The sequence below is a fragment of the Podarcis gaigeae genome (genome assembly GCF_964106915.1).
Source record: "Podarcis gaigeae genome assembly, chromosome: 7".
NCBI lineage: Eukaryota > Metazoa > Chordata > Lepidosauria > Squamata > Lacertidae > Podarcis > Podarcis gaigeae.
Window position 1 is genome coordinate 49081973 of NC_139683.1, and position 13029 is coordinate 49095001.

General features: G+C 40.1%; 1 protein-coding gene across 11 annotated transcripts in view; it reads right to left on the bottom strand.

Moving 5' to 3' along the window:
- Window positions 1-1636: 1636 nt before the first annotated feature.
- The window catches only part of PPP4R1 (protein phosphatase 4 regulatory subunit 1), a 37049-nt gene continuing 25656 nt past the window's right edge, over window positions 1637-13029 (bottom strand). For all 11 annotated transcript variants that reach the window (XM_083746774.1, XM_083746777.1, XM_083746773.1 and 8 more), the window contains 9 exons: window positions 9651-9826; window positions 9380-9478; window positions 8368-8553; window positions 6328-6489; window positions 5931-6031; window positions 4935-5055; window positions 4706-4840; window positions 4097-4238; window positions 1637-2730 (listed from right to left, as the gene is read on the bottom strand). In XM_083746774.1, coding sequence (XP_083602900.1) covers window positions 2567-2730; window positions 4097-4238; window positions 4706-4840; window positions 4935-5055; window positions 5931-6031; window positions 6328-6489; window positions 8368-8553; window positions 9380-9478; window positions 9651-9826 — 1286 coding nt within the window. In that variant the 3' untranslated portion in view covers window positions 1637-2566. The remainder of the gene's footprint in view (window positions 2731-4096; window positions 4239-4705; window positions 4841-4934; window positions 5056-5930; window positions 6032-6327; window positions 6490-8367; window positions 8554-9379; window positions 9479-9650; window positions 9827-13029) is intronic.

The following is a 13029-nucleotide window of genomic DNA, read 5'->3' on the forward strand; positions in this document are numbered from 1 at the left end:
AGGTAGATATCCACTGCAAGCTGTAACTATCTCAAGCACTTGTTGCTGTCCAAATGTGACTTGTACAGGCACATGTAAGGCTTTTGGGGAAATGGGGAAGTGTTGTGTAATAGAGACTCTGCAACTGGGAACACCCACAGACAGCATTTGCAGTCTCTTGAGATGGGAGCAAATTCAATAAGGCTTGCTTTTGAATAGATGTGCATACATTTGCACCATTAATTTGCAGTCAGCATTGTTGCTGCTTCATGATAGGTAAAGTAAATATTAAGCAGCTGTCTGTGTGGTAACAGTACAAAAAAAATCTGGCAAGTTTGACATGTTATGATCAAAACAAGTATGTTTTTCCACTAGATGGCAGGTGATGGGAAAGAACAAGCTGAAAGAAAAAGATTAGTCAACCACATGAATATGAAGAACTGATTGAATTAATCACTGTACATTTATTCTAACACTTTTATGAAAGCAAGTGCAGGTTTAAACATTTTTTTAAAAGGCTGCATGAACTCAGAAATGGGTATGCTTTTTTCCAGATTGTGGTGCTTTCTAATAGATAATATGGGGTGCACCAAGTGGTCAGATGCTGCAACATTGTTGAGTTAAGCAGCTATAGACCCTTGGATGAGAAACCACTGAAACTGTAAAAAGCAGGGCATGAATACAACCATTAAAAAAAAGCCCAAAATGTAGCTCAAGGACTAAAGGAGCCTATAGTTCTAAAAAAGATAAAAAGAGCACTTCAATACAGAAACATACCAGCATTAGACACACTGAAAAAAACAATACAAAAACAAGTCAAAGGAAGGTGGTAGGGGCAGCATCATGGCTCACTGTGAACATTCTCCAGGAGACTGCATGAGATTTAGGACGCTGTCTGAACTGGAACACCCCATGCCACATGGTTACAACCCAGCTTTCCTACTCCATCAGAGCATTAGTGTGCCATACTACTTTCAGGCAGCCTAGTTTTCTAATACTGATTATCAGGCCAGGATCTGACCATGAATACTTGGACTCTACGGATTTACAAAGTATGTTTTAGTTCAAACAAGTTCAACACATTTCTTTGAAAGCGCAGCTTCTCAGAGCTTCCAAATAACTAACACCATGGTTTTATCTGAACATCACAAGTTGAGGTAGTAGCGTATGCATATAAATTCATGTATACATAGACAGACACATATATATGTGAAAGAACCGATATCACTAAACATAGTATATCGTAGTAGGGAGCTGCTACTACTACTATATGAAAAGAAATAAGGCAGAACCAGCATTCGTTATGCATTTCTAACCCCATGATTTTAACAGCCACTTTGCCCATCGATAACTAGTCACCATGAACATGTGCAGCATTTGTCAGTCCCCTGTCCCCTCCATTATGACTCTTGAACCAAGCTTTCAGCCTGGGGACATACATGCAATACCAGTTACACACATTTCTTCAGAGTAGGACATCCACCTGTCCTTGGGTAACAGCACACACACACACACACACACTATCGCCATGAGAAGTTAAACACACAATTTTAGACCCACATACCACCATCAGAACAGGAAAAGGAGAGACTTGATAAAAGCATTCCCTATTTGCAAGCTTTTATACGGTATTAAGAGAAGGAGATTTCATTCACTCTTATTAATAAATTTTCTTTTTATTTGGACAAGGAGAGAACATTTTATCACAACAGTTTGAAATAGCATGATTAAAGACTGCAGCCCTCCCAGGAGTGGTCACAGATATGTACAGTATATGAAGAGCCGATCATGATCTAGTTAAAAATACCTGATGTGAAGTACATGTGCTAACAGGTTTCCTTCAGGTCATGACCAGCATGAAAAACACATTAGGACACAGGTACTCAGTGGAGTTTTCTGCTAATGAGTACAGCAATATGCTGTGTTTAAAGGTTTACAATCAAATTCTTGTTAATGTTAGCACTGAGCCCTTAAGGGGAGAAAACAAACACCAAATCTCTACTTTTCCCTCTTTTACACACATCAAAACTATTCACACTTAAGGAGGTGCCCAGCTGCATACAAATTAAGTCTTTTCAAGGATAAAAACTTTTAATAGCTAATACTGGAGGTGTCTCTTGCTTCTTGGTACAAATCTGTCTTTATAGGGTATGAGAATTTCAGCTATCAGTTCCTAAGAGGGGGAAAGCTTGTTACATTAACTCCTCAGGAGAAAACAAATGCCGGTCTCTGGAAATCACATCCCTTCTACACTGAAAATGCTCAGCCAATTCAAGTTTCACATATTCAGGAAGACAGAAGATTTAAGGCTCTGGTGGCAAATACAATCCTCTGAGCAAAGTTGTTCTAAAGTCAAGATTCAACAGGTAATGTTTATTTTTATTTTTCCTTGACTCTTAAAATCCTTGGTCTCAGGTTTAGATAACATCCAACTGAAGTTAAAAGTCTGGCAAGAAATTCCTTCCTCCATGGGAAAAAAAGAGGTTTCAGTCATCCATTTTAGGAGCACTTGAGGATTGCCCTGCGATTTTGTAATGTTTTTGGTTTGTTTTTTAATTAAAATTATAGCAACATTCAGGGGCTACTTTTAGTAAGTTGAAGAGGCTGTGCTCATGGCATCATCTGCAATTTTGGTACTGGCAGGGTGGATGCTTGCAAAGTATTTTACGTCATTATCATTATCCATTTGGAGGGCCACAATTGTCTGCTCCACTGCTTCTTGGTGAGCACTGACACATGTTAAAAAATATTCTGTATGGAGAAAAAGCAAGAGAATCTTTTTTTATAAAGGAAAAGGTAGCATCACAAAAGATATGCTTCTTATAAAACCCCAAATTAGGATGCAAAGTAAATGTTTTGTGTTTTTTTTTTTTTTGCTGCCAGTACAGAACATTTATACAAAATGCATACAAAGAGTAACATTTTAAATCATCCATATATATTATAATTTGGCATAAACAAACAAACAAAGGACCATGCTTATCATGACTGGGTTGCAGAAAGTATACAGCACAGGCTCCCACATTCTTCTGGCTCAATTTTAAGGTGTTAGTTATAATCAACATTCACTGAGAAATCATCTGTGCTGCATAAGGTTGAGCAGGGAAGAGTCACTGATCCTTAAAGCACTGTACTGGATGCCTGTGACCTACTGTGTGCAGCTTAGGACCCAAGTACTTAAAGGAATGCCTGTCCCTTACCTACTGACCTTTGTTTTGAGATCAGGAGGGGAGACCCTGCTCTTGATCCACCAATGGGCATCGTCCTTGATAATGTGGCACAACACAGGGCAATGCCCCAATGGTGGAATCCTTTCCCTGGGGAATGGCAGTTGTCCCCTGTGCTGCTAACGGCATACGTCTTCACCCAAGCTTCAATACCCTGGACCTAGCAGTGTTACCAATGTGTTTGTTGTCTCGTGCTGTTGTTTTGGTTTTGTAGTTTTTATACGTTTTAACTATGGTGCATAAATGGCTGCAAAGGTGTAGAATGCAAGCAGAATAAATAATACTACCAGCACCTCTTTACGTTTTTCAGCCATGTCTCAAGTGAAAACTCCTGGCCTGCCCCAGCAACTTTTCTGGTCCTCTAGGATTGCATCAGTTTTGGTGTCAGTGGCAAAAAGGAAGGGGAGAATAGAGACTGTGCTGAAGTGAACAAAGCCCAGCACCCTGATAGGAATGCAAATCATGAAGAGAGGCGGCCATAACCCCCGTTCTCAGCTAATGTAGACCCTGAAGTACTGGCCAAGGCTGAATGCAACTCTTAGGCCAAATAACTTAGCCACTCCTGCTCTAGAAGATGCACAGAATCTTAAAGAGTGTTTCCATGTGAGGAGGAACCTTTCTTGGAGGCTTCCTGTCTTAGAATTTCCATTTCTGCTTCCAGTCTGGTACCTAGGAAATTCCCACAACCTCCTAGATGTTAACTTTTTTTCATCCCTTGTTACAAGTATTTCAAACATCAGGAACCAGCCCAGAACAAAAGATGTGCTTGAGGAAAAAACAATGGCATGAGAGTACATTTACTAGCTAATACTACATTGTAAGGATGCACACAGGAAATGTGTGATTTCTACAGAGCAGGAAATGCAGCAAGAGTACTTGAGTCCACAAACCTTTCTCTAGAAGCGTTTGCCTTAATGTTTTTGCAAGTAGGACTCGAACGTTTGGAACTCTATCTGAGGCCAAGAGCAGTAAATGGGGCAATAGATGCTCAGCAAACTGATCCATTGGTAGGCAGTCATCTTCTATGATAGTCTGAAAAGAAGATAAAGTAACTGTTTTAGACTTCCCCGAAAAGCAGGAGCAAAGCCTCTAAAATAGCAATAAAATATATTCTATAGGGTCATTTTGAAGCTCTCTTCTTTTTGCTTTCTTGGATTTGGGGCTGCTCCCCACCCATCCCCCTTCTCCACTGATACGCACAGCTAGCCATCCACATGAAAAGCTTCAAGGAGACATATTTTTGGATAACACACATTAAATTAGGACAAGAGAATGATAACCATCATTAGGCTCAACCTCCAAAAGCTCTTTATCTTTTTGTAAGGAGCGGAGTTCACAAATACTATCCAGTTAGCTACTCTTACTAACTTCCTATTGTACCCATGATCAAACTCTGGAATTCAAACTCTGGAATTCAGTGTTGAAAATGGAAAAAACTTGTAACTTTGTAGCAGTGGCTTACATGTCAAGAAAATAAGAAAAATTCATGAATCTCTTACCTGGCAAATAAAGGCGAACGTTTGCCTGCCAGACCACTTTTGGCACCTGCAGAACGTTTCAACCAGTTCATTCATGAGATCGACCACAAATGTTGGCGGTGGAGCACTATATAGCTTCTTTACCATTTCACTAACCTAGAAAATACGCAAAGATCCCAATACATGGATTACCTGCTAAAATGGTTACTAAGTCAAATTCCATTTTTAACGTTTACATTATAGTTCATACCAGTTTGAAGGAAATCCAACGAACAGAGGAAACCTTGTCTGCACAAAGACTGAGAGCAATAGGTCGTAGGTAATCGTATATGTCTCTGGCACTATACAGATCTAGAAGCAAGATCAGCTGCCTACAAAAATAAAATAAAGGACTTAAAATTGCTAACCAATCATGAAAATGAAGCTATGTGCTGCAAGCAAAGGTGAATATTCCAAGAAGAAGAAGAAGAAGACACCGCTTTATCACTAACCTAAGGAGTCTGAAAGCGGCTAATCTCCCTTCCCCTCCTCCCCTACAACACCACAATCTGTGAGGTGAGTGAGGCTGAGACACTTCAGAGAGAAGTGTGACTAGCCCAAGGTCACCCAGCAGCTGCACGTGGAGGAGCGGGGAATCGAACCCAGTTCACCAGATTACGAGTCCACTGCTCTTAACCACTACACCACACTGGCTCTACACACCACACTGGCATAGAACAGCAGAGATGTGGGTTCCAGCCTGATTGAGTAGTGTCTCTGAAGAAAAGCTACAGTGCAGGAGGAACTCCCGGTATCTTACCACCTGCTCTAATGGCCACCAATTGCTGCTGGAGTGTTCATTCATTATAAGGCACCCCAGCAGCCTCTTTCTGGAGCTGAAATGGAGCATGCCCTTGTGCTGCTGATGGGGTGGAGAGGTTTGGTTCTGCTCTTTCTTAGATCTAAAAGATCCACACACTACAATTCCAAGCATGCTTACTCAGCAATAAATTCCAATGAGTTGAATTTTCTTGGGACTAAGTCCCACTGAACACACAAAAAATTACTTTTTACTTAACTATACATAGACCCTAAGTTTCAGCCTCTCATCTGGCAAGTGGAATAAAAAACAAGCAGCTAGTGGGTCTTTCCACTAGTGGGTCTTCTCAGAACCTAAACTGTGCCCAAACAGAAGTGGTATTGTAATTCTATATTAATAATAATCAGGTCTAGCATTTAGACAGCATAGTTTACTACTAAAACTTACTCAGCAAGTTCTGCTCGGAAACGCCAGTTCCTGCTGTTATCGGTGACTAAGAATTCCTGAAGCTGGTACAGATATTCCCGCCTTTTATCAGGGTGAAGAAGCTGGAAAAATAAAGATGAATGTTTTCAGAACCATACAAATTATAGTTGATTGTAGTCTATCAAAAAATGAGGCTATTCCAGAATTTCTATGAAATATCCTGGAACAAGACAGTAATGCAATATACAATGTGAATGATGGCAGAAATTAATCACATCTTCGGTTTCATCACATGATATCCATCAAGTTTTACTAAATACTAAAAGTTTATAAATTTAATCATCTGTCACCACAGAAGTATGCATACAGGGAGGAGGAAAAGGGATGATTATTTTGTATGCATAAAAGGAGTATGTACCTTCAGAAAATCATGCAGATGCTTAAGCACACCAATTCTGACTTCATCAAGGTCCTTTAAGAAGCCATTGAAGACTGGAACCAGATCACCAGCTGTAAGCTGGTCTCCAAGAATGACTGCAAGTTCATGTATAGAAAATGCCAACGTTCTTCGAACTTTCCACTAAGAGGAAACAATGCACAAGGCCAACTTGTTAGCAAATCATACAACTTATTCAATGTTAGGGTTAGATTTGTTGCACAGCCAAGAGTACAGCTTGATTTGAAGGCTGGAACAAGACGAAAAGGAGACGTGGTTGCTTCCATGCATCTCTTCTTTCCTCTGGTGAAGTCTAGTAACATAAAACCCATGTTGGACATCATGGTGCACTGGCAAGTCTACCCTGGCCTAACAAAATTTTCAATGCAATTAAATCACATTATGCATTTTTATTTATTGGGTATTACTGGAAACAGAGGAGATGTGGGGCTGTTTTCAGCAAAAAGCCAAGCATCTCTCATATCTGGTTCTGCTACCATGTTACAACTCATCAGTTAACTTACAATCACTTAACATATTAATGCAGTTACTATTTACTGCTGAGAAAGGGGCTGGAGACGAACTTTTTATTTGAGTGATAATATATAGAGATTTATATACCACTTAATCAAAAAAAAACACAGCTCTAAGCAGTTTATACAAAATAGAAATTATTTGGATCAGCTTTCCTAAACAAAAAATATGTTAAGCATGTTCTCATTCCATTCAATCCCTTATTATAACTTTTTTTTTTGGGGGGGGGGGTAACAGGAGAAAACAAAAGATGTCCTAACTTCCTCTACCAGTTCCCCAGAAGACCTTTTGTGTTCCTGCAAACCCAGCAGAGGAGGAACCTTTTCAAAATTCTGACACCACAGCCAAAGGATCAGGCATCCCTTGCATAGGTGTCTGAAGTACAATCCTAGGCTCTCTTCACCACTGCGAAACAACACACAATTGTGCTCATAATTCTATTTTACTGATTTGCCTGGAATTTTAGACATAATAAGATTACTCCCATACAGCTGGTAAACTCTGGCCTTGTATGAATGCTATTGCAAACTCTTGGGATAAATGTTGGCACAGAGCAAAGTTCTTTTCTAATCCTTCCTTTGAATTATTTTATGAGTTTAGCAGATTCATTACACTGAATTCAAAAAGGAAAAATGCTGGGGGGTTTCAGAAATTATATTAGAGCAAGCTGTTCCTACAGCAAATCTATTAGTTGATCAGTGTAAATGGAGAAAAGAAATCCAACAGGTTACTTATGGTTTACAGAGCAATCTTACTGCAAGATCTGTTGGAATGAGTAGGTTAGGATTCAGCAGATCTCTGGCTGAACTGGGAGGTTCCCAGTACAGCCAGGCTACACTGCTTAACTCCTTCCTCTTCACCTCAGCCAGAGATCTACCAGATTGTATTCCCCATTCTAGCCCAGATGGAGCCCAGTTAGCTGAGCCAAGCCTAGTAGATCTTAAATCAGCATAAGCCCTGGAAAAGGGGTGTGACAGGGGCTGGATCCTAAACCTGATCATCTTGGTCATGTAATCTGGCAACCCGGTGTAAATTAAGCCAGTAAACAGGATGGTGTAACTCAAATACTATTTTAAAGGCTTACTTTCCCTTTGTCAGCCTTAAGATGACTTAGCCAGCAACAGCCTTGCTGCTGAATGGAGTTTGGATCTGGAGTAATTTTATGCCAGCTTGATTTACACTGGTTTGCTTTACACTAGCCTACTATGTATAGGATTCCTCCCCTGGAAAGAAAAATATGATAAAGACATGTGCAAATTCTCCTTCCAGGACACAAGTAGTTACCACCCCTTCCCCTCAGATATCCCTATTCTCAGGAAAAATATCAAGAATGCTATAGTAATGAGAAGCGGCCCAACATTTCTGCTTTCCTATTACATTAAGAACCCCAGACTCGTTTCTGGAAGACTAGAGAAGCCAAAGCATACAATTTCAAATTGCACATTGTATCTAAGTACTTTCAGGGCTTATAAAGAGCTATAACATTACCTGCATGTCAGAGGCTAACGTCTCATAAGTATCTTTCAGACAGTGCCAGTTCTGTCTACCTAAGGTAAGTGCCACACCTGGAAGGCTGTAGGCACAGTGCTTTGCAATCTCTGTATCAACAGTCTGAGCTCGAGAGGGATCAGTCATGGATAAATACTGGTCCAGCAAGGCCTGAGGTACAATGTCCTAAAACACAAAGCATATGAATTTAAGCGTATGTTCTGAAAAAACTACATCGCCATAAAAAATAATTAATTAAAAATGTTAAGACTGCAGGGAAAGAGAATGAAAAAGAAAATTCAAGTACTATTTCTTAGGTTACATTATTCTTCAAATAACCAACTTGTTACAAGTATAAATGGGAGCTTTTTAAGGAGAGCAGGAGCGAAGTTGCTCACCTTTCAACAGAGCTGATGGAGGGGCCCTGCAGTCCCATCTCCCTCCCTCTCCTGCAGTCCAATAGGACGCCTGCTGATGACAGTTGAGGGAGAAGCCACAAAATGAGGATGGGAGTCATGTGCAGCCCCCATGGGTCAAGGCTGCCACATGTGCCCTAGGTCCTGAGAGTACAGAGTACAAGGGAAACGGTGACTCAGGGCAACGGGATTAGCTACCACCTTGCTGACTATATGGGCTATGATGTTTCTGTTTTGCTTACAGGTGCCTGAAGCCATTAAGGCAAAAGGGAAACAGAAAAGCTTGTACATAGTACAATCCATCTCTCTCACACACTCACTAGACCGGTGTGCAGTTACTGTAAGAGAAATTCTTGCCGACTGCATGTACAGGTCAGATTTGCAACTGATGATGCTCTCAAGGGGACAACAGTAGTCTGAGTGAGGAGGCTCAGATTTCAATTTTAAATTTCGAAGTTCAGAATTCTTTAAAAAAGAGGGAGAAACTTACAGTGCACAATTTAAGCAAAGTAAAAATTATACTTACAGGTGTCGGATCATATATTACATGTAAAATTACTTTTAAGTTGTACAAGGAGAAAACTCTTTAAAAATACCTGAATTTTAGATTTTTTTTCTTCTTCAGGGCTGAAACTACTATTAGTGCTAAAGTCGGAATCATTATGAATATAACGCAGAGCAGATTCTACAATGTCCTGTGGTGGAAAGTTAAAAACAACAACTTACAATGCAGGCATACTCTGCAGCACTATCCAATGCATATTTACTCAAAAGTAAATCCAAAGCATATGAAAATGAAGTTACTTGTTTTCTGACATTAACTGACAGGTGCTCAAGTGATAAAATTCATAGCAGCCAAATATTTACCTCAGCAGTATCACTGATTAAAGGCACTGGGTCATCCTGAATGGATGTAAAGCTCAGGTGATCTTTGATGCTCAGCTCATTCTGAGAATCCACTGACTTGCCAATGCCTGCTGTCGTTTCCTCCTGGGGGTCCAGGCTTGAGGCTCGAAGGGCAGCAGAGAGCACCTCCACTTGTGCTGTGCATGTAAGGAAGGGGGCAAGCAGGTCAAAAACTTGTTCTACACCCATTACACAAACATTTCAGTGGTGTAGTAGTACTTCCCCCACACCCTGCTTCATATTCCATTAACACAGCAGTTGAGAACCTCCACTGATGGAAGCAGAGCCTTTACAGAAATGCCCTGTGGCCATGGAATGATCTTGCTGCTAAGGTGTAAAGTCTTTAAATGGTTTCAGAAAGAATTACAACACACGTCTGGTTAAGGATGGAATAAATCTGTTAGGTAAACTTTGGGAATACGCAGACTCTGATTTTATGCTGCATTTTTATTGCTTTTAGTATTTTACCCTGATGATGGCATGTAATCTGCTTTGTAAGCTGTTCCGAGCTTATGAAAAAGCATCCTAACAATGCTCTAAATCAGGGGTCAGCAAGGTTTATCTTGCCTGCACTGGATCGGTCCCGTGGAGATCCCTCCGTGGGCCAGAGCGCATGCCCCCGTAATTTCTGGCGTCTGCTCATGCACGATTTCTGGAGCCGTGGAAGTGAGTTCCTGCGCTGCGCCGGTTTAGCGCAAAACGCGAGTGGGCAGCTCTGTTTGGGGGCAGCCCGTGGGCCGGTCAAACGACCTTCACGGGCCGCTTCTGGCCCATGGGCCTTAGGCTGCTGACCCGTTCTAAATGAAAGCTGTACGACAGTGCAAGATGCAGTTCCATTAGGGTTTCCAAGCATGCATACTCAAAGATAAGAGTAAATAGGTGAATAGGCAGTACACATTTGGAGGCTACCAAGGAAGCCCTTTACTTCTTTCTGCAACCATGTGGACTCTCGCAGCATTATTTGGCCCGTAAAAAAACCAGGGAGTACTATCTGGCTTCTTACATTGCTAGATATTTCTCTTCCTTCCTAACACTCCCCACATATTGGTAACCTTCTCTTTTTTCCTGCACTTTGGAAACAATTCAAGGCATTATTCCTTGTTTTAAGTTCATAATCCATCATCTTATGGAGCCACCTAATGCCTTTAAATATGAAAGGTTGTTTCTTCAAAATGTGCTGAGAACTGATGTTTCTCAGTTCTATTTAATTTAATTTAGTTTATTGCATTCACATTGTTTATTATATTTTAGTTATAACATAAATGTAAGTAAAACTGAGAAGCTACAATTCTCTTACATGGTGGTCCTAATTCTTTGGTGTGGATCTGAAAACAAACTTTCAGCCGTCATAAATAGTTTTGAAAATGTGAAACAAAAATAACTAAAAAAAGAAACCAAGAATTTATTTGACTTTTAATTTTCATGATTATGTCTTTGGCTGGTATTCAACTAAATTTTACTCAGAGCAGAGCCAATGAAATTAATGAACCTGACTAAGTTAGGTCCTTTAAATAGGCTCACTCTGACCCCTTGCATCAGCATTTTTCATTTGCTTTCTAAAATCTTGCGTATTTTGATAGTAACAATGTAGGGGTCTATATAGTATTGTCTACTCACAGCTGATTCAAAGACCTGCATGTTCATGATATGCAAATTCTGCTAATTTATACATCCAGAGTATTTAAAGTAGTTATGGAGCTTTATCTCATTACATATTTTCTTCTGTTCTTGTAACTGCACAAATTGACCACCATAGACTATAGGCATCAGTAGTGGCCAACAGACAAAGTTGACTGTATGGTTCTCCTCCTGCTACACGGTCAGCTGTATTAGTGGTTGTTATATTCAGCAAAGAGCTGAAAGAAGCAATTCATCCTGGGGAAGCCATTGTTTCTGGCCATTTGCCATTTGAGACAGGGGTCACTGTGTTAGTTATGTTCTGCCTAGGTTTTTAGGCTTTTCAAAAGACTCCGGGGGGGGGGGGAGCAGAATCTTCTTTTGAAGAAACCAAACAAAGCTTCAGTGTTAAATATGCAACTATAAGAACCGAGACACTGGGAACTAACTGGTGACTGAATTAGGATTTGCTAGGCACAACTAAGCAAAGTTTGGTGACATGAAATGCATGTAGCCATATAATGAATAATAAAAGCATCCATATAATAATAGTAATGATAACATACTCTGAATGCTTAACTATTTCTCTATTCACTACTTTATTCATTCTTGTGACATCCTTAAAGAGATGCCAATTTTATTATCTCCAATTTGAGGGGAATGGGGAAGGAAAGGAGAGATAGAGAAACTTGCCAAAGGCTGTCTAGTGTCACAGTGGGCAGAAGTTAGATCTAGATCTACTTTTACATGCTTAGCAGTAGATTGGCATGGGCTTCTGATTCCCAATTGCATGTGAATAATAGCAACAAACTGATACCTCTCCCTACCACCCTAAATTATACTGCTGAAATGTAGAAAGCTTGGGGTAACCCAAATTAGAGTTTTGTGTGAAAGATTGTGAGCTCCATTCAGGATGCCTAGGCCCCAAATTATTTTATGTGCCTGCCTAGTGCACTAGGCAGCTTTGAGTAGATCTTGGGGTTTAGTAAAAAATACAGTATATTTTGCAAGCCTTAAGTCTGTCTACCCTGGTGTAGTGAACTCACAGTTGAGGTGATATTTGATTTTAAGACAGTTTGGAAAGCAGCCTCTCAGGTATGATTTTGATTAAGGGACTAACGCTTTTGCAAAGGATTTTAAAACATTTTTAAAAATGACTGGTAATTACTGTGTGATGAGTTGTGAGGTAGGGTTCAATTATTCAAAGGAACTAGATACTGCAATTTCAGGACCATTTTTTTAGGTCCTGAAAGTGAAAGAATTTATTGTAAAACTTTAAGGAAATAAATATCATTCAGGTTTAGAATAATTTGGGGGCACCACCTCTAATTGGTACTGGCTTTTATCCTTGTCTGACTCTGAAACTTCATGTGAATCATACCTCGGTTAGCATACATACCAAAACACATTGCTTTTGGCTCCTTTCCTATTTAGTTGAAACTTCCCCAACTCCCCCGGTTCAAATCAAAATGTATCTCTCTCAGACTACCTAAAACCCGGCGCCTACCAAACCATTACACGAGACATGTCATGCTGTTCTCTCTAATGCAACATGTGCATTATATGACATTGGCTGTGACAACCCATGTGATTTTTATTAACATTTATTATGTAATCACATCCAATGTAGTACTGTGGCATTAAAAAACCAACATGTTAGCCACTACAGGGAATAAGATTAAAGATTAAATAAGATTTGAAGCACGGGGAACACGGCAGATGA